This window comes from Abramis brama (genome assembly GCF_963993115.1).
Source record: "Abramis brama genome assembly, chromosome: 11".
NCBI lineage: Eukaryota > Metazoa > Chordata > Actinopteri > Cypriniformes > Leuciscidae > Abramis > Abramis brama.
The window spans coordinates 38,756,648-38,778,548 of NC_139973.1; the positions used below are offsets into that span (position 1 = coordinate 38,756,648).

Consider the following 21,901-nt stretch of genomic DNA (forward strand, 5'->3'; position numbering starts at 1 on the left):
TCTGAGTGCACCTTTAAATATGTGTCAAATAGCATTAAATGTCTAATTAGTTACTGAACGTGAACTTTATCAAAACAGCCTGGGTTGGACACTTAGATATGGAAGATATTTCTGATTAAATGATGTCTAACCATCTTCTGTTGCCAGCTCAGCTTCAGACACCTCGCACTCTTCACTGGGTCTCCGCTCTCCTTCCCTGTCTGAGTCCTCCTGGAGGAGAGGAAAGAGATGAAAGGAAAACGGTTACTGAGTCTAAGGTCCCATTCGGGTTCACAAGGTCTCTGGCTGTACAGTTGAGTGCTAGTTTGACAGTCAAACGTTTGATTGTGTAAGACTATCCGAGTTTCCTCCACAGCTGGGATTTTGAGAAGGGTTGTCTAAATAAAATAAAACAAACTCTTTTGTGAATGTACAATTTTTTACTACATATTGTCATCCAAACATCCAGTAATGTGATCAGCTAAGGACAAAAAAGGAAGAAAAATGTCCATTTTATATCACTACACTAATACTGTGCAATAATTTTAATAACAATTATTATTATTATTATTAAAAAAAACACATTTAAAAATGACAAATCAATAAAAAAATACAATACTACTGTGCTGTAAAATAAAAAAGTATTTAACAATTATAATAATATTTTACAAAAAAAACCCAGTACAATTACAGTACTAATATGTATGACTGCTAAGGACAAGCCATAAGCTAAGCTCCTTTAAGCTAAGGACAAAAAAAGGAAGAAAAGTATCCATTTAATATCACTACACTAATACTGTGCAATAATTTTATTATAAATTATTATTATTATTATTAAAAACCACATTTAAAATGAAACAAATCAATAAAAAAAATACAATGCTACTGTACTATAAAATACTGTAAAATAAAAAAGTATTTAACAATTAAAATAGTGACACTCAAATCTATATTTCATCACGGCCGGATGAAAACTAAATTATCCAATTTGACAGTGTGTTAAAGATATAAAAGATTGGATGACGCACAATTTTCTTTTATTAAATCCAGACAAGACAGAGGTACTAATCATCGGTTCAAAAAACCGCCCACAAAACCTCTCACACTACAACTTTAACATAGTAGGATGTCCTGTTACTTTATCCTCTACAGTAAAAGACCTGGGTGTTATACTAGACTGCAACCTGTCTTTTGAAAATCATATTTCATATGTTACAAGAACAGCCTTTTTCCACCTTAGAAACATTGCTAAGCTACGTAACATGCTATCAGTTTCTGATGCAGAAAAATTAGTTCATGCATTCATGACCTCGAGACTAGATTACTGTAATGCTTTATTAGCCGGTTGTCCTGCATCCTCAATAAACAAGCTACAGTTAGTCCAAAATGCCGCCGCTAGAGTTCTTACTAGATCAAGAAAATATGATCATATAACACCAATTTTATCATCACTACATTGGTTACCTATAAAGTTCCGTATTAATTACAAGGTATTGCTACTGACTTATAAAGCCCTAAACGGCTTAGCTCCAGTCTATTTAACGGATCTTCTATCACCCTATAATCCATCGCGCTCTTTAAGATCACTAAATTCGAGGCTTTTGGTCATACCTAGGATATCCAGATCCACCAAAGGAGGGAGAGCATTTTCACATTTAGCTCCAAAACTCTGGAATAGTCTTCCTGATACTGTTCGTTGCTCAGACTCGCTCTCCCAGTTTAAAACTAGATTAAAGACGCATCTCTTCAGCCAGGCATTCATATAATACTTTTAATCTTACAGTTAAATCCGGTCTCTAGTTCATAAACGCCAGAGGAGAACTGGCCCCCGACTGAGCCTGGGTTCTCCCAAGGTTTTTTTTTCTCCATTAGGTCACCTGATGGAGTTTTTCGGTTCCTTGCCACTGTTGCCTTTGGCTTGCTCAGTTGGGGATATTTGGGATATTTAATTTAATTAATCAATCAACAATACTATTGATCAGCATTACCAAACGTGGACATTTTCCACTAGAAACAAGCATTGATGTATTATTTTAATTTAATACTGTGAAGCTGCTTTGATACAATCTGTATTGTGAAAAGCGCTATATAAATAAACTTGACTTGACTTGAAATAATATTTTACAAAAAAACAGTACAATTACAGTACTAATATTTATGGCTGCCTTAATTTCTTTGCTTTTAAACGTTAAACTACAGAAAGTGTGTTGTATTTTCAAATGCATGTTATAAGCGACCCAAACTCTCAGTGCTTGCAGAAATGAAATCCGTATAAATACGGGAAAGAAAGAAAAAAACACATACCTAAGTAAACACTCTGATGGACAGAACTGATTAAAATCGATAACTCATGAATTATTCCCTCATTAGAGACATCGACTCATGAATCAGACTACATTGTTCGCGCTGTGTGCTTGTTTTTGCAGCACAATAGAAAGGTGTTAACTTCTATTTATTCTGTCTTCCTATCTCATAAAAAAATGAAAATGCATTTTCAACATCACTGAAAGGAATGGAATGCTAAAATATTTCCATAACGCACCTCTTTTTTGGAAGATGGCAGGCAGTAAAAGAAATAATGTGGGTTGGACGGTACAGTCTTGAAATACTGAGCACCAATTTCCATGAACTTCTCCTGCAAAAATGAACAGAATGTGTGACATTGTTCATGTTGTTCATTGTTCAAAATGCAATTTTAAAAATGCATGTTTGTTTCTACGTCCCTCGCAACACTTGGTGTCTGCAGTACCTGTATGATTTTATGCAAATCAAGATACACTTCACACTTCTGCTGGGACTGGAGAAGAGACAGAGGGAATTCTGGGATTTTCGGAGACTTCGGTTCATCCAGGTCCAGCGGGGAGGAGGGGACCGAGAGTTTTCCTCTGGAATCAGCTTCGCTCCCGTCCTCCAGTTCAAAGCTTTAACAAAATACAAACTGTATTGTTGTGTACAGGCACTGTTGATGTGCGGATGAGCGCGTTAAGGGTTTTCTGTTGTGTTAGCGGCCCCTAAGTTAATAACTAATGATCTTTGCAACGGAAGTGAATCAATCAAAACTAACTTTAGCTGGACAATAACTTTATCCTAGAGCTGTTGTAAAGCCCAAACAATCTCTTTAATTTCCTATTATCACTGTAAAGCTGCTTTGAAACAGTCCATAATGTTAAAAGCGCTATATAAATGAAGGTGACTTGACAAACAATATCTAAATACAATGAAAACAAAAAAAGTCCCACAATGCTTTGCTCTGTGGCCAGTACCTGGATGAAGATACCAGTGTGGCTCTGTCAGCTCCATCATCCTCTCCCTCGCCAATGATGAAGGTGGTGGGACTGCTAGTGGACTTGCTCACGTTCACACAGCCGGACAGCTCGTGACGTTCACGGAAAACACGAACGTGTCCGCACAGGGTCTGCAGGAAGGAAGTGATGTCGATCTCCTGCAGCGACTCCTCGCAGTAATCCATGGCCGTCAGAACGTCCTGCGAGCTCACGTTGTACGACTGCTGCAGACTGCGGTAAACACCTGTCAATCAACACAGGCACAAGGCCGATGAAATCATTTGCAATGAAAATGACACTAATTGCATTTTACATCAAAGAAAACTTACTATCATTAAGATTTTTTGGAATTGTAACATTTTTATATATATTTTTATTTTATTTTTTTATGTGTAATAGGCTAAAATAAAATATAAAAAATATGCTCAAATAATATATATAGATAGATATATAGATAATTAAAGGTATTTAATTTCTATATATATATATATTAAATACCTTTAATTTTTATATATATATATATATCTATATATATATATATATATAGATATATAGATAATTAAAGGTATTTAATTTATATATATATATATTAAATACCTTTAATTTTTTTTATATATATATATATATATATATATATATATATATATATATATATATATATATATCATGTTTCTGGACTCAATCACCATTGTGAATTATGAATTACAGTAAAATTTTATTCATAATTAATAAAAAAAAGTCTCAATGCTGTAATGAGAATTAAAATGTCAAGAAAATAATGTCACAGTGCAAAAAATAATCTTCATTTACTTTATGCGAAATATTATTTCCTATTTTTGCTTATTTATTTCAGCTGTATGTATAAAAAAAAAAAACTTTGGTGAAAACATACTTTTTTCCTTTTTTTCGTGTGTGTGGTTGAGCTTTTTGCCCACTGGATGTGCACACATTTGTTTAATTCTAACTATACATCTATATATGCATATGTTTGTGTGTGACCTTTGACATAGCTCTGGTAGTAGTGTTCCTGTAGAAGGCTGCAGTAGTTGGCCAGTTCCTTGTGTTTGTGAGGGTGCGTCATGAGCTCAGTCCAGGAGGAGGCGCTGCTGCGCTCCTGAGAGATTGACCTGCCAAGACACACACAAACACACACACACCAGATAACACACAATCTGCCACACATTTCCTACAACACCACACCAGACACCAGCCTTAAATAGCAGAGACAAGCAGCAAGAGTAGTCCAGTAAGATATCCAATTCAAATATTCACCCGTATGTTTAATATAGGGAAGCACCACTTTGGAAAACTGGAACTTTCTATCTCTTATTCGAACTTTTGACATCAGATCTTCATTTTACTGTTAGTTTATTACTAATTGAATCAGATCTCCATTATACGACAGGCACAATGTTAGAAAATAATAAAATAAAAAATATATAATATGGCAATTTTATTACCAGATTCCGAAAAAAAAAATATTGGCACCATCTTGAAAACAATCATGTCTATCTGACATGTACAGGAAGCAAATGCATGCTCTCTAATTTTCAGAATTTATTCATTTGGGTCTGTATTTATTTATTATATTACATGCAGAAAGAATGTGATTATTGACCCTATTAAACACAATAAACATGTCAGTGTAAAATAAGTTCTGAATGGATGATTGCTGCTGATGGTGGTCATTTTAAATATTAGCGGCCAAAACATCAGTATTCCTGAGTGTAATACTCATATTAAGCAGCACTCCAGTGCAACAGCATTACTTTTATCTACACTGTCAAAGCATCATCAAATGTAAACACTAGTCGTGTTTGCTTCTGAAGAGGACAGGATCATCTCACACCAGTCATACAGCTGCAGGATCAAACAGCTTTAAGAGCATGCAAAACAGGTTTACAGCCATGAAGCAACAATTTTCTAGAATATATGGCATAGGTTTAACCATTTTTTGTGGTCAACAAAGCAGGAAAAATACATTAAAAGGAAAAGCGAGGTGGAAAACAAGACGTTGAAGACAGGAACATAAAAATGTACCCTAAAATGTGTGTTGTTCAAAGAAGCACTGAGTATTCAGACACTACCACCAAGAAAGTTGAACATAGACTCATTAACAAAGACTCGTTTTTTTTAAAGATTACTAATTTCATAAATAAAGAGGACAAAAGTTATAACCCAGTCATTTCACCCTAATTTTGAATGTCTTGGGATGTCCTAAATGTCTACATGTTGGGAACTAACCTCCAAATTTTAGTATGTACACTATCAGTCAAAAGTTTGGACACATCTGATCACTTTTACCATTTTAAAGCCATGAAAAATGGATGCAAAAAATGAAGCCTCCCTCACATTTGAGCTCCACCTCTGCTTAATCATGAGGTGCATCCTGGGATGCTTTTGAAACCGTACTGAAAATGCATGAAGAACACGTTGAGCACATGTGATGGATATGCATTGTCGTCTTGCTTCTCCTTTTCCACGTTATCAGAAAGTCAGAAACAGACATTCAGTCAAATACGTCCAAACTCTTGACTGGTACTGGACATCAGAAGGCAGAGATCACAACCCTCAGCAGGACATGAGGTCTTAAAACATACAAGACAATGTAGAGCAATCTAAATCACCGTGCACCTGAATCAATAACAATATAGATCACAGATCATAACATTTTAAATAACAGTTTTTCTATGTGAATGTATTTTTTAATGTAATTTATTCCTGTGATGGCAAATCTCGACTGTCACATGATCAGTCAAAAAAACAAAATAAAAACAGGAAATTGTAGGAAGTTGATTTGCTGCTCAAGAAACATTTCTTATTATCAGTGTTGAAACCTTATTGTGGAAACTGTGATAATTATTTATTTATTTTTTGGATTCTTTGATGAATAGAAAGTTAAAAAGAACAGCATTTATTTGAAAAAGAAATCTTTTGTAACATTATAAATGGCTTTACTGTCACTTTTGATCACTTTACTGCATTCTTGCTAGGGCTGCACAATATATCGAAATTATCGAAATATCGCAAATGTATACATCGCGATATGCATATCGCAACAGCTTGCAATAACTGGGGTCATGAGCAAAAGACAAAGAGAAAATTACTCACTGCTCTTGGCTGAATAACTTTTGTAGCTTTAATAAGAATCAGTATATATTTAATTCATACAGTGAAAACTAAGCTGTGTTTTATTTTTACATTTGATTATTCAGTTTCTGTTGTTAAATAACCATAATGTAGGCCTTCCTGAAACCCTAAACCCTGTGGTTTACACTGATGTTAAAATAAACTAAAAGGTAAAACACTGCAGCAAAAAGAATGTGAAACATGTATGTAGGTTATATAATTGTAAATATATCTGAAAGATAATTTAAGTTTATTTTATACACTTTAAGCATTATCGTATCGCATATCGAATATCGCATTATTATTATCGCATATCGCACTTTTCTTCAATATCATGCAGCCCTAACCCTAAAACTGTAATAAAAGTATTTCTTTAAAAAATAATAATAATAATAATAATAACTGAACCCTAACTTTTGAACAGTAGTGCATATACACAGATAAAAGTTTGTTTTCCTTCTGTTATTTTAAGACCTCATACCCATACCTAAATCTTCTGAAGCCTGACACCCCCTCAGTCACCATCCTAGAATAGCAAAACCCTCCAGAGAAAGAGAAAGAAGGACCATCCGTAGTGTAACAGGGCCGAAGCGGCCCCCTCGTACCCCCCGCCCCCCCGCGCCCCGTTCCCGCTATAGGGCAACAGCAGCAAGCAGTGAGCAGGGCTACCTGTATTTGGTCTGCTGACTGAACTCCCAGTTGTCTGTCTCTTGAGCTCTTCTCATCCAAAGAGAAACCAGACAGTAAAACATTAGGATGACCACATGATGCCCTCTGAATGATTAAACACAACAGCTCTGTCCCAAACCATAGCGAGCTGCCTACCCAGGCAACATTTTTAGACCCAAGTGAAATCGTGTCAGGCCAAAATGAAGCTCGTTTTGGAGATCACTTCTGGAGTTCGAAACAGCTTGCCCAAGCAAACTATCCAGAAAAGTTGACTCCGACTGGTAAACATCTTTGAACTGCCATTGGTCCGTGGCGATTACGTAATAGGTAGGTGTGGCTCTGAGGCTCTGCTTTCTTTGCGGTGGAAACCTTCTCTGGTTCATTTCTTCTGTAAAAAACAAACTGGAGAGCTGCTTTATAGTAGATATTGAAGGTGTAATTATAATTGAAAGGGACACTTTTTTTCTTGCTTAATAATGTAAAGCTGCTTGCTTTGTAGCAATCTACTGTATAAAGTGCTATATAAATAAACTAGTGCTTTCAAACCGCGTTTTTGAGACTTCAGTTTTAAGGAGAAAATACTCAGCAATGGTGTTGACTTATGAATTTGCACATGGTTTGTCTTAAAGCATATTAAAAAGACATATAAACAACATTAAAAGCTTGATTTTCACCACAGGGGGACTTAAATGACAGACAGCAGCGGGTTTATTAGGCTGCCGTCACTTTAAGACCTGACGCAAATCCCATTTTCTAACAACTCTTTACGTTTATTTAAGACTTCATTTAACTAATATAACACTGTTCTTACGAGGATACTCGACAAAACATGCATTTTGGCATAATTTTGTGTTTTTTTGTGTCTGGAGATTCACAGACGCGCGCCAGTTCTCTATTGTGTCTTATCACGCTTGAACGATTTAAAAGCATTTGCATGAATAAGAGCATGAGCCGAGCCTTAAGAATGTTATTGATGCTTTTATTCAAAACATGCAGTATTTATTGCTAATGAAGAGCATTTAAGTTTCAGATGTTTCAGATTTCAGTGAGAGAAGTTTTTTTTCTCTAAAAAAGTTCAGAGAGAGAATTAAAAATAAAACAAACAAAAGGAAGGAAAAAAAGTACCGTGTGGGAGCGTTTTGGTTTTAACGAAGTAGTTAACGAGGATGAATCAAGTGCTGGGTAATATGCAAGGGCTGTGAAGTGCGTGTGTGTGTGTGTGTGTGTGTGTGTGTGTGTGTGTGTGCGTGTGTGTGTGTGCGTGTGTGTGTGTGTGTGTGTGTGTGTGTGTGTGTGTGTGTTCGCCTGTTCGGGAAATATGCAACGGCTCTGAAGTGTGTGTGTGTGTGTGTGTGTGTGTGTTTGTTTGTGTGTGTGTATTCGCCTGTTCAGGAAATATGCAACGGCTGTGAAGTGCGTGTGTGTGTGTGTGTGTGTGTGTGTGTGTGTGTGTTCACCTGTTCAGGAAGTGACAGTGACAGAAACAGTGGCATTCCAGTTTAAGTTTCAAGGGAGTAAAACCTGTGTTCATGATATTAAGAAAATTAAATTTTGTTTTAAATAAATGTTAATTTAAAAGCAGCATTCCTCAGTGTATTTTACCATTAGAGATGCGCGCATCTGCTTTCTAGCTTCGCCGAGTCCACTGCTGAAGGTCGTATCATCACGTGTAACGCATAAGAATAATTGTAATTCGACCATCGGGTGCGGATATCTAAATCAGAGAAAATGATTGGTGCGGATTCGGATGACGTTGGAGCTGATCCGCGTATCTCTCATTGGAAGGTAGTTGTCTAGGTAGGCAGTCGGCCGCTCTATGGGGTTTGGAACAGAGCTGATGACCAGAGACCTTCAAGCTATCATGTAGCTTTCATGTGGACGTGTGTCTCAGTACCTGAAGAAGACGTCTCTGGGCTTCCGTTCCGACCGCGGATGGACCAGCTGTTCTTTGAGGGAGTCCAGTGAGCAGTTGTAGATGTAGATGGGGCAGCGGGGTCGAGTGGCGTCGGTGCCGCTCTGCTGAGACACCTGTCTGCTGAACGTGATGTGACAGTCTCGCTTTTGAGGCTCCATAAACTGCACACCATCCTTCTCTTCTGAAGCTAAACGTTATGGGACAGAGTTATGGAGGTAAACATCTCTCCCAGACACGTTAACTTGTTATGTCAAGCCATGTTAAGTTTTTTTATAGTGTATTTTTAAGTAACGAAAAAGTTCGGTTTTAGTTTTAGTTAACAGTAATAACCCTGATGTGAAATGCCTGTAAACTCCCTTGTTTGGTTTTGGCTTCTGATATTACTGCAACTTTGTTGTGTCAAACCTGCATCGCCTGTGTTCATGTTGGTTTGTTCTGTAGACGTCTCCAACACTGCTTCTGGTTTAGCTGTGGGCCCCTCTCTGGACGCTGGGTGGCCCCTGACATCTTCTCCATGTTGACCATTGGCTGAACTGCTGATAGAGTCTGCCTGTGATTGGCCGTTGCCGTGGCTACAGGTCTCCTCCTCGTCCAGGAAGCTGCCGTTGATTGGAGGTTCAGTTTCCAGCCCAGATGACATCAAAAGCTGCACATCTGAGAGTCAAAAACATAAAAAAATAAAAATAAATATATATGTGTGTGTGTGTGTATGTGTGTGTGTGTGTGTGTGTGTACATATATATATATATATATATATTGTATTTTTTACAAATGTAATGCAATAATAACTGAATGATCATTACACTACAGCAATAAAAACTTAATATTTATAATGAATTTGATTCATAGTTATTATATATTAAGAAACATTAATATAATAATTATTAATAAAAACAACAATTAATATTAATTTATATCTATATATGTAACATTATTTCTAGCAATCTATATGGTTTAAAATTTATTTTCATTGTTTTATTTTCTCTAACATTGGCATTTTCAAGTATTAAAGACCCACCAAATGGTAGTTTGCTAACATTCTCCAGTTGGTAATATGAGTTTGCTAAACTGTGGGCATGTTTCTTGTTTTCAGCCAAGAATGTATGTGGCTAAATAGAAAGCATTAAAGGGTTAGTTCACCCAAAAATGAAAATTCTGTCAGTAATTACTCGCCCTCATGTTGTTCCAACCGCGTAAGACCTTCGTTCATCTTCGGAACACAAATTAAGATATTTTTGATGAAATCTGAGTGCTGGATCACTTCTCCATAGGCTGCTAGGTGACCGAAACTTGCTGGCCCAGAAAAGATATTAAAGAGATCGTTAATATAGTCCAAGTGACTACAGTGGCTCAATCTTAAGTATATCAAGCGACGAGAATACTTTTTGTGCACAAAAACAAACAAAAATAACGACTTTATTCCACTATTCATTTCCTTCTCTCTGGGCCTCTAGTTGGTTCACGTAGTGTTTGTGCAGCGCGTCTGTGTTACACGTCACCACGTAGGCTCACAATTGGCCGACGCTGGTCATGTGTGTGATGTGTGTGATGCTTGTGACGTGTAACACAGACACGCAGCGCAAAAACACTACGAGGCCCAGAGAGAAGGAAATGAATAGTGGAATAAAGTCGTTATTTTTGTTTGTTTTTGTGCACAAAAAGTATTCTCGTCGCTTGATATACTTAAGATTGAGCCACTGTAGTCACTTGGACTATATTAACGATCTCTTTAATATCTTTTCTGGGCCAGCAAGTTTCGGTCACCTAGCAGCCTATGGAGAAGTGATCCAGCACTCAGATTTCATCAAAAATATCTTTAATTTATGTTCCGAAGATGAACGAAGGTCTTACAGGGTTGGAACAACATGAGGGTGAGTAATTACTGACAGAATTTTCATTTTTGGGTGAACTAACCCTTTAATCTCATGATGTGTGCAAATGTAAAGGACTACTGAGCTCTAATTGGTGTGGCACTGACAGATGATGCACCTGTAAATGTTGCTGGCAGGAAAGTGAGCAGGATCTGCTGATGGCTGATGTATTTGGCGTAACATTTCCAGTGAGGAGATAAGCCGTCTTCCTCCAGGCCAGCTGGCTCGTCATCCACAAGATCTGCATTGCTGAAACTCTGCCAGGAAGAGAGAAACACACACTGTAACCACTCTGCCAACAACAGAAAGATGAATACACTACTGCTTAAAGTTTGGGGCCAGGAAGATTTTTTTATATTTTTTCAAGAAATTAAAACTTTTATTCAGCAGAGATGCATTAAATTGATCAAAAGTGATAGCAAAAGCATTTATAATTTTACAAATTACTAGTCAAAGACAGTGGGTTTGTCCCAATTTGCATAACTATGCACTACTATGCTGTTTTAGTATAAATAGTGCGAGTAGTGCGTTCACACTGAAAATTAAACCAAAAAAAAGTGCACTTTAAATAGGGATGTCCCGATCAGGTTTTTTTGCCCTCGAGTCCGAGTCCGAGTCATTTGATTTTAAGTATCTGCCGATACCGAGTCCCGATCCGATACTTCTAACTTATATTGCAAAAACAAAAAAGAATAAAGAAGAGCGAAAAAAACAGATCCAGGATGTTCCTTATTTTTTATTTAATTCACCTTATTTTAACATTCAACAACTCTGTTAACAAACAGAGCACTTCTGTGAGGTAGCTTGAACAATCAAGTAATAAATAAATTCTTCACTTTTGGACTTTAGTGCAACAGTAAATATTAAAAAATATTTCACACTGCACTGTTAAAACAGAGCGTGCAGCGCGTATTTTTTTAGCCGCCCATGTTAACAGATTAAACCAGGCTTTAGAGCATTCACACCGCACGCAGAGGCGGCGCGGCAGTGCGTAGCAGAGCAGAGCAGGAGTGCCGTGATCGTTTCGGCGCCGAGTCTATTTTTGCTGCGCCGCTTTTGCTGAATTAGAGTGACAATACATTGATCATGGCCAAAATACGTCGCAGTTTTATCCAAAAAGTGCATTGATGATATCTATTGTGTTTTAAACAGTCGATCAAATGACCAACATCAATTTAAAAAGAAAACAAATGTCCAAAAACAAACTTGTTGCCATAACAATAAAAACAAAGATGAACCAAAAGTTATATAAATGAAATTATTAATAAAATAAGCTTCTTGACAAGTCTTTTCTCTTAAATGTATTTGAAAACGAAAAAAAGCAATGCCAACTTATCCATTATAGAGTACTCTGTCTGTAGCCTACACAACCCAAGGTTCAGCCGCGCGTGACAAACGCTGCCAGTGTGAAAGCAAAACGCGCGTGTCCTGCTCCTGCTCACCATACGCACTGCTCCTGCGCTGCTTACACTCTAATAACGCGTGCAGTGTGAAACCGCCGTAACTCTGTGTCACCGCATAATAGAGGTGTTAAAATAAAATGTATAAAATAATGAGAATATAAATACATATATATCCGAGTCCTGATCGGGAGGTAACGTCCGATTCCGATCGAGTCTGAAAACACGCGATCGGGCCCGATTTCCGATCACGTGATCGGATCGGGACATCCCTAACTTTAAATACCTGGACGATGCACTTAATTAACCGAAACAACAAAGTGTGGAATGTTAGACACTTCATGTCCTCGACTGCACAGCTTAAATTACATGGTTGAATGTTGAATGACAGAATAATAGACACACAATAACAGCACATAGTGCATAAATGCATAGTTTATAAGTGCATAGTGTATAGCGTGTCATTTGGGACGCAACAGGCATTTGAACTCTACAATGATAAAAATTATTTTGAGTAAATACTACAGAAAAAAACAATGTAATTTACATGGAAAAAGTTAGTTCAGGCAAGAATTTAAAAAAAAACTAAGTAAATTCAATATTAGTACTCAATTCAAGCGTGTAGAAATGAAAGCGTAAATATCAGCGTTTTAAAATTAAGTAAAATTACTCAACTTTTCTGATACTGGTGTTCCCATCATGCACTGGGCCTTGAGTAATTATTGAGGTTGATTTTTCACTGTTTTCCAGCTGTATTTACACTGTTTTATCATTGCTTTTGTTGTTAGGATTAGTAAATTGCCATTTTGTGACATTTGGAGTTCATTTTCTACTCAAAATGACACAAAACGATCCATCAAATGTTACAGTCATTGTGTATAGTCTTTCAAGTATTGAGGTCTCTGCGTTCACGTAACTTCTGATATGTAGATATGGTGTCTCACACAATATCTATTGTATTAATTACTTAGATGTTTCTAAGTAAAGCATACACTTTAACAGTGTGGTTTAATTCAGTGTTATATTGTTTGAGTGAAATGTATTGCAAAGGAAACTTCAACTAAATAGATATTACTCAACCTTTTACTAGCCAAGTTAAAATTACTTATTTTATTTAAGTTACTTTCACTTAATTTAGTTAAGTAGAGTTTACTTAATTCCATATGTGAAATTTACTTAAAAAATATGCGTGACATTTACTTAAAAAATATTCGTGCAAAAACTTGCCAAAGAAAAATGAAGTAAATTTGACTTATTGTTCTTTTCAGTGTAGTGGAGATGTCATATGAGAGGACATACCTGTAGCGTGCTGGAGGAGCCCGTCACATCTTTACTGCTTCCTATAGTCTGGAAAGAAAGAACAGTGTCCTGCCTCTCCGGAGGCTTCAAACGCTCTTCTGAACACACACACACACACACACACAGATAATAACATAATGAGAACAATAATCTCTTCTTATGTCACTATCAATTGCTAATGAATCACTTAAAAGCTTCATTGAGGATGTCTGGGATCCATTAGCATTAAGTCTTTCAATTACACTGTTTTTTAATCATCTACTTGGTTAAAACATTTTGTTTGTCCTTCACTGATCACAATGCTATTTTATCAAACACTTTAGCGAGAGTAAATGCAAACAACAAACCATCTGTGGTTGTTATCCGTTTCCACTTTCCAGAAATTAAAGAAATGTTCAGGGTTTAATACAACTCAAGTTCTATTAGGACAAACTTAAGCAATAAACCCCAAGAAGCCGTGGTTTACAGTGAATTTAGCTCTGTTATAGTTCGGAGCACTATCCTTCCTAAATCATGGTAGTTAACCACTATTAATGGAGTATAGGCTACTAGGGATGTGCCCGAAGCCGAATACTATGTTTGGAAAGGAAATTACGTATTTTCTGATCCCCTATAAGGGATGGGGAAAAAATTTGAGATGGGAGGAAAAAAAAAATATTTCAATGCTTTTGCATTCTCTTGCAATTATATAGTAATTACAATGTATCTAATTTGCAGGCATCAATGAGCCGCTATCAATATGCAGGGTATTGAAATCACTTTTGAACGCATGTTCGCTCATATTTGCTATCACGTGTACTCTGTGTATAGGGAGAGAAGATATCTGTCAATGTCGCTCAGGATCTGTTGCACACCAAAATCATCTCTACTAACTATATTAACATGATAAGTGAAATCTGATGTAATGTAATGTAACCGACAACCACAGCAAGCCTAATCATGTCCCTTTAGGGGCTTATGTTTACATTACTCATTTTCTGTGCCTTTCCGAATTCAAAAGTTTGGGGTCGGTAAGATTTTTTTAATGTTTTTGAAAGAAGTCTCTTGTGCTCACTAAATCTGCATTTATTTTATCAGTAAAAACAGTGAAATATTATTACAATTTATAATAAAAAAATTTTAAATGTAATTTATTCCTGTGATCAAAGCTGAATTTTCAGCATCATTACTCCAGTCTTCAATGTCACATGATCCTTCAGAAATCATTCTAATATGATGATTTGCTGCTCAAGAAACATTTATGATTATTATCAATGTTGAAAACAGTTGCGCTGCTTCATATTTTTATGGAAACTGTGATGCATTTCTTTTTCAGGAATCTTAGAAAGTTCAAAACAACACAAGTTAACATTATCTAAGATTAATAAATGCTTTAGAGGGATTTTTCATTGCTAGTTCATTTTAAATAACATAGTTAACTAATGTTAACAAATTAAAAAATCTTACCCCACACTTATGAATGGTAGTGTAATTTGTATTTGCTGGCATGATTGTCATATACACCAGAATAAATAAATAAAAAAACAGTTAAATTACCTTTAATGACAGGTAGTGAGAATGGTGCCACGTGACCATCTCTTTCCCGCTCCAGGATGTGATGCATGAACGCCACATGATCCTCATCGGTCAGTGGGATCTCTCGATCACTGAGCTCGTTCTGCAGAGAGCCGTGGAAGAGGCTGAGGAGGAGGTCGTTGGGCAAAGAGGAGGCACTATGGGATACATCCGCCTGCCCCTCTGTGGCAGAGGTTAAAGGTCAACAGAAACACAGTGAAAAGAGGCCCTGGGGCCAGTTACATAAACATAGCCATTATTTTAAGACGGTGCCTTAAGATCTAGTATGACCCACTAACTGTTAGTCTTACTTTTTTTGGTATCAGATTAGGCCAATCTACATTTTTATGTAACTAATTGCAAAAAGTTATGAACGGCCTTAAAGAAGAAAAATGTATGCCTAACTTGTAATACTAGTCTTAGTGGTTTATGCAACCGGCCCCTGATTTGATGGTTGAATAAAGGAACATGGGTAACACTTTACAATAAGGTTCATTAGTTAACTACCTTTGTTAACATGAACTAAGAATGAACAATACTTCATCAGCGTTTATTAATCTTAATTAATATTAATTTCAACATTTACTAATATGTCATTATAATCAAAGGTTGCATTTGTTAACATTAGTTAATGCACTGTGAACTAACATGAACAAACAATGAACAGCTGCATTTTTATAGAATAAGAATAATAATAAATAAGAATAATAAATTCTGTAACAAATATATTGCTCGTTGTTAGGTCATGTTAGTGAATACTAGGGCTGGACGATACACATATCTCCCAATTCGATTCTATCACGATACTTGGGTGCCGATACGATATGTATTGCGATTTCTTTAAGAATTGCGATTCTACAAGTATTGCGATTCGATATTGCAATATATTGCAATTGTTTTAACACTAGACCATCGGGAAAAGTTAAATCATACACTTATACAGACTGTCCATGATGTATAAGATGAGTCATATTTACAAACACAAATCATCACATCTTTCTGACTTTTATCTCAGAAGCATCATACACTACTACATTCTCTTGAATAAATGATTCAATAACAAAAACATTTTATAACAGTCACTTGTAGCCACTTTTTTAACAGTGGTGAAACAATGTAATCAATCAATGCGTTATTTTAAAGGGGTGATTGAATATGATTTCACTTTTCTAACTTTAGTTAGTGTGTAATGTTGCTGATTGAGCATAAACAACATCTGCAAAGTTACAACGCTCAAAGTTCAAAGCAAAGGGAGATATTTGCTTTTAAAGAAATCGCTTTTTAAGGACTACAACAAACGGCTGGTAGAGACTACACCACATTCCTCCCGGGTTAGTGACATCACTAACCCTAAAATTTACATAAACCCCGCCCCCGGAACACGATTTATAGATTATAATGACAGAATATGCTAATCAATGATTAGAAGATAACTACACATAAGCTACATAAATTCATCAACTAACCATTCAGAAATGTTGTCACGTCTTCTTGAGTCTCTCCATCATTGTCTGACTCCGGTTTGAACATAAAAGGCTAAAAGTCTTTGAAATTTTCATTGCATGTCTGTTTGAGGTAAAAGGACACGAGCTCTTGAAGCTCCGCCCCCTGTGCCCGGGAGCAGCAGCTCATTTGCATTTAAAGGAACAGACAAAAAAACGGTGCGTTTTTGCTCATCCTCAAAAAGTGACTATTTTAACATGCTATATAAAAATATCTGTGGGGTATTTTGAGCTAAAACTTCACACACACACTCTGGGGACATCAGAGACTTATTTTACATCTTGTGAAATACCACCCCTTTAAGCACAAAGTTTCTATCAAAAGCTGATTTTGATCGCTATCGTAGACATCAGTGTTCATATTTGAACTTTAAACTTTTATCCAAGTACTTCTATGATAATTTTGTTGCTAAGAATGTTGCGATATGATTTTGTCAAAGTCTAATAGACAGACGAACTGAAAGATCGCGTGTGTGTTTGAATGGAGATCACAGTCTTTTAAAGATGAATGGTGCAGCTCTACTGTCTTATCTCTCTCTCAGTATATGAGCAGCGCGAGGGCTTTCAGCGCGTTCAGTCTCACGTCTCTTCCACGCGTCCACTTGTGATATTACGTCACTCAACACTCATAGATAACGACACATTTCATCCTCTGTTGGAACGAAAGTGGCAAACTTCGGTCAACCTCGTATGCAAGCAAGGACAAAAATAAAGCAATTGAATTTGAATTAATATCGATCCTGGAATAAAAAAAAAATCGATTTCAGAATCGTAAAAAAAGAAAAGAAAAAAAACGCGATAGCTAGGTGAATTGATTTTTTCTCCCAGCCCTAGTAAATACATTAACTAATGCTAACTAATGAACCTTATTGTAAAGTGTCACCGGAATATGAATGCAAGAAAGGACAGGATGAGGGTCGAGGTGGATGGATGATCAAGTCGTACCTCGGCTAAAGGTGTAGAAGAAGAGCTCTATCTGCTGGCACTTGGGCAAGAGTTTCATCAGGTCAAACTGGAAAGGCACAGTGTGTATGCAGTCATCAGCGGCAGCGGGGGGGACCTCGCCTATAAGAGTTACCACATCACATTGAGCATGCAAACTGATCGTGACTGTGTGCAGGAGACAGGTGATGGTGGACGTCTGTACCTGGAGCATCTCGGAGGCTGTTGAGAGGGCACACCTGCTCTTTATTCTGACACAGCTGAATGAGGTATTCAAAAGTGATCATTGTGGTCATGCACGACAGATCACGAGGAAAAATCTGAAATGGAGAAGAAAAAAACAATTCGTAAGCTTTGGCCCTGCAAGTTCTCAGCAAAAATGCCTGAATATATTAAAGTGTACTTACTAAATCTTTCTGGTGTTATTGAGCACAATTTATTATAGTAAAGAAAAACAAAAAGTCAGAACTCTCTCCATCTCTGAAACTGCTATAAACAAATACCACAGGAGCAGGCAAAACAATACTAGATTAATAATTCTACAATAATCAACTATTCTTGCCTTTGGTCAAGATTTTTTTGGTCATTCTTTCTCATATGGACGTCTGTAAAAATAACTCACGGCACAATCACGGCTACTTGGTTGACTAGTAAACTAATTAGTCATGCAAGCCCTAATTTATATAAATGTATATAATACATACATTAGCATTGCATTGTTTACCTGTTGCTGCCATTTTAATGGCCCATTTCAAAAGCTTTTGATTTTGTGCACTTTTATTATTTTTCTTAACATCTCCGTCTCGCTGTAGTGGAGCGGATTTAACAAATTTAAGAAAATATCAGTTTTTACTATCCAATGCCAACTTATTTTACTGTATATTCACTGCAGAGTTCACTCAGAAATAGATTATAGAACTTAAAAAGCTTTGTCACTGCCAACTTATGAATGCTCGTGTCAGGGGTAATTATAGTTAACTAAAACTTAAACCATAAAAAAAGGTTATAATAAACTGTAACTTTATTTCAGTCTCATTTTCATTTAGTTTAACTTGATGCACTAAAATAACTCAAAGCTGAAATACAAATTAATGAAAACTATATAGACATTTAAAAATAATAATAAAGTTAAAAAAGAAACTAAATTACAGCAAAATATTAAAATACTAATGAAAAAATATTAATAAAAACTATAATAGTATCTCAATGATCCAAAACTAAAATTGTCTCATGTAAAATTAATATTATTGATTACTGTCAAGTTCCAGAATTTTGTAAAATAGGTACAATTACTAGGCATTTATTAGAGCTGCACGATTCTGGATAAATTGAGAGTGAGGATTTTTTTGTTTTAAACTGAGATCATGATTCTCCCACGACTCTAAACAGACAACTAAACAAAATAACATGTAATTTACTAGAGGTTCTCCTGTCCATTGCTGCAGTCTATTTAAAAATGTTTAATTAATTAGAATGAATAATAAGAAATAAAAAAAATGGTTTTGAATGAATGATTCAATGACTCACACATAAATACTTCACTTGTGTCATTACAGTATGAATCAGCGTTTTTGAACGAATCTCTTGAATGAATGATTCAATGGCAAATAAATTCATAACAGTCACTTGTCGCCACCTACTGGTGTGACGATGTTATTGATACAATCATTTGAAGCGCCAAGTTACTTATAAAAGGTGATTCACTCTATTTTGATCGCTACCATAGACATCAGAGTTTTTTATCCGAACTATTAACTTTTATCCTGTTACTTCTGTGATAATTTAACATATTGTAAGACAGAAATGGCGATAGTGTGTGGTTGAAAAGACTATTTGTGAAGCGGTTTCATACATATACGTGACAACTGCTCTCTCTTGCTGATTTGAGAGTTCGCTGTGATTGCACTTGTCAGAGGTTTAATAGACAGATCCGAATCATTGTTATTTAGAAACAGAGGTGGACGAAGTACACAACTTCCTTACTTGAGTGAAAGTATAGATACTACTGGTCAAATATTACTCCGTTACAAGTAAAAGTTGTAAAGACCTATTTCTACTTAAGTAAAAGTACAGAAGTACTTGATTTTAAAAGTACTTAAAAGTATCAAAAGTAAAAAGTAAATGTCAATGCATTGTTTTGTTGCATTGTTGTATGTAAGTAGGCTACCGTATGCCTCTGAATCTATGCCTGCATACCTACCCTCATATCTATGAAGGACTAAAAATGACAGAACGAAAAATAAATAAATAAATAAATAAAAGTAGAAATAAATAAATAAATGCAGAAATAATAGTGAAAATAAATACATTTTGGTATTATAAATGGCTATTTCTGTATTTTTACATGTATTTATTTATTTATTTATGCATTTTTATATGTATTTATTTATGTATTTATACATTTATTTATATATTTATGTATTTATATATTTATTTATTTATACATTTATATATGTATTTATTTATACATTTATTTATTCCTACATTTATTTATTTCTGTATTTCCACATTTCTACATTTATTTATTTCTGTATTTCCACATTTCTACATTTATTTTTCCCTGCGCATGTATGCTAATTGACCAATGGCTAACCACGCCCCCTCCACTCACTTGGACAAACAGTCAACATTCGGTAACAGGCGCTTTGGCAGCTGTCACAGTAGGAGACATTTCACAGGAGTCAATTGATGATTTTTTGGAGACAGAAAGATTATATATCAACTCGATGTCACCAAAAGGGCCTTAAATATGCATTGGAGGGTTATATTAATAATTTTATAGTTGAGAAGGTCGATAAGCTTCAGCTCCAGAACAAAGATTCACAGTGTAACAGTTCACAGTGTAAACGTTATAGTTTGGTGCTATTTCGCTTCAAACGCGCATCCTATTCGCTTTGGATTCAAAATGTTCAAGCGTCGAACTAGACGCGGATACGCGCGAATTTGACGCTCTATTCGCGTTTGGTGTGAGCGCAGAATAATGAACAGGCTGCGATGTCAAGATTGCATTGCTGGAATGTGTGTGTGTGTGTGTGTGTGTGTGTGTCAGAGAGCGGGCGCGATCGAACAGTGTAAACATAAAAACATACTCCATTTTGTTCATACAGGACATAATTAAAACTGCAAAGTGTTTAGCCTACTTATATTTGTGTAAAACACAACATTGTGCTTTTGTCAAACTGTAAACTCTTGTCAAACTGTAACCTACAACTGTCACCCAACCAAAATCACACACACACGCTGTTTAAAGCAAAAATGACAAGAAAAAACATAAAAACGAATGAAAACCGATAACCGCACTGCATTGCAATGGACGAGGAAGCAAGCAGAGAATGTCCGAGTGTATTAGGTTAGCTATGCGTACTGTGATTGGCTCATCTCGTTTGGGGGCGTGGCTTAGCCATTGGTCAATTAGCATACATGCGCAGGGAAAAATAAATGTAGAAATGTGGAAATACAGAAATAAATAAATGTAGAAATGTGGAAATACAGAAATAAATAAATGTAGAAATGTGGAAATACAGAAATAAATAAATGTAGAAATGTGGAAATACAGAAATAAATAAATGTAGGAATAAATAAATGTATAAATAAATACATATATAAATATATAAATAAATAAATATATAAATACATAAATATATAAATAAATGTATAAATACATAAATAAATACATATAGAAATGCATAAATAAATAAATAAATACATGTAAAAATACAGAAATAGCCGTTTATATTACCAAAATGTATTTATTTTCACTATTATTTCTGCATTTATTTATTTATTTCTACTTTTATTTATTTATTTATTTATTTTTCGTTCTGTCATTTTTAGTCCTTCATACATATCAATATCAAATTTATTTCTAGAACACAGTTCCAGTAGTGGGATTGAATGTGAGATTGAATAAGTGCACTCAATAACGTCCACAATGGTTTCGGACACCCAAATGGCTGTTCCCTCAAATATTGCCCTATTTAAAGTTTTTTGGCTTTTAGTATGAATATGTTAGCTTTACTGTTATCTATAAGCAAGGGTGCTCCAAAAAAGTGTCAAAATTCGCATTTAGAAAACCAAACCCAACGTTGAAAATGAAAATCAGGTTTATGTCAGAATCCAATGTCAGATTGACGTTGATCTCCAACATTGGACAGACGTTGTATTGTGGTTGAAAATGAAAATCGGGTTGACGTCAGAAACCAACATCAGTCGGGTTCTGACGTCAACCCGACTTTCATTTCCAACCAAAATGCAACCCCTGCAACCAAAATCATCCTCTGACTGATGTTACTTTCTACTCAAGGACCTTGACAGAAATGTAGTGGAGTAAAAAGTACGATATTTATCTTTCAAATGT

At 35.7% G+C, this 21,901-nt stretch overlaps 1 protein-coding gene across 20 annotated transcripts in view; it reads right to left on the minus strand.

Moving 5' to 3' along the window:
* Positions 1-21,901, minus strand: part of szt2 (SZT2 subunit of KICSTOR complex) — a 130,430-nt gene that overhangs the window by 87,446 nt on the left and 21,083 nt on the right. For 17 of the 20 annotated variants that reach the window (XM_084128804.1, XM_084128805.1, XM_084128808.1 and 14 more), the window contains exons 20-32: positions 17,750-17,864; positions 17,548-17,667; positions 15,083-15,283; positions 13,547-13,644; positions 10,966-11,104; positions 9,382-9,630; positions 8,956-9,163; positions 7,062-7,109; positions 4,263-4,390; positions 3,243-3,507; positions 2,729-2,900; positions 2,522-2,614; positions 132-210 (exon numbers count right to left, since the gene is read on the minus strand). In XM_084128804.1, coding sequence (XP_083984930.1) covers positions 132-210; positions 2,522-2,614; positions 2,729-2,900; positions 3,243-3,507; positions 4,263-4,390; positions 7,062-7,109; positions 8,956-9,163; positions 9,382-9,630; positions 10,966-11,104; positions 13,547-13,644; positions 15,083-15,283; positions 17,548-17,667; positions 17,750-17,864 — 1,915 coding nt within the window. The remainder of the gene's footprint in view (positions 1-131; positions 211-2,521; positions 2,615-2,728; positions 2,901-3,242; positions 3,508-4,262; positions 4,391-7,061; positions 7,110-8,955; positions 9,164-9,381; positions 9,631-10,965; positions 11,105-13,546; positions 13,645-15,082; positions 15,284-17,547; positions 17,668-17,749; positions 17,865-21,901) is intronic. The other 3 variants (XM_084128812.1, XM_084128810.1, XM_084128817.1) reach the window with 1 other exon arrangement.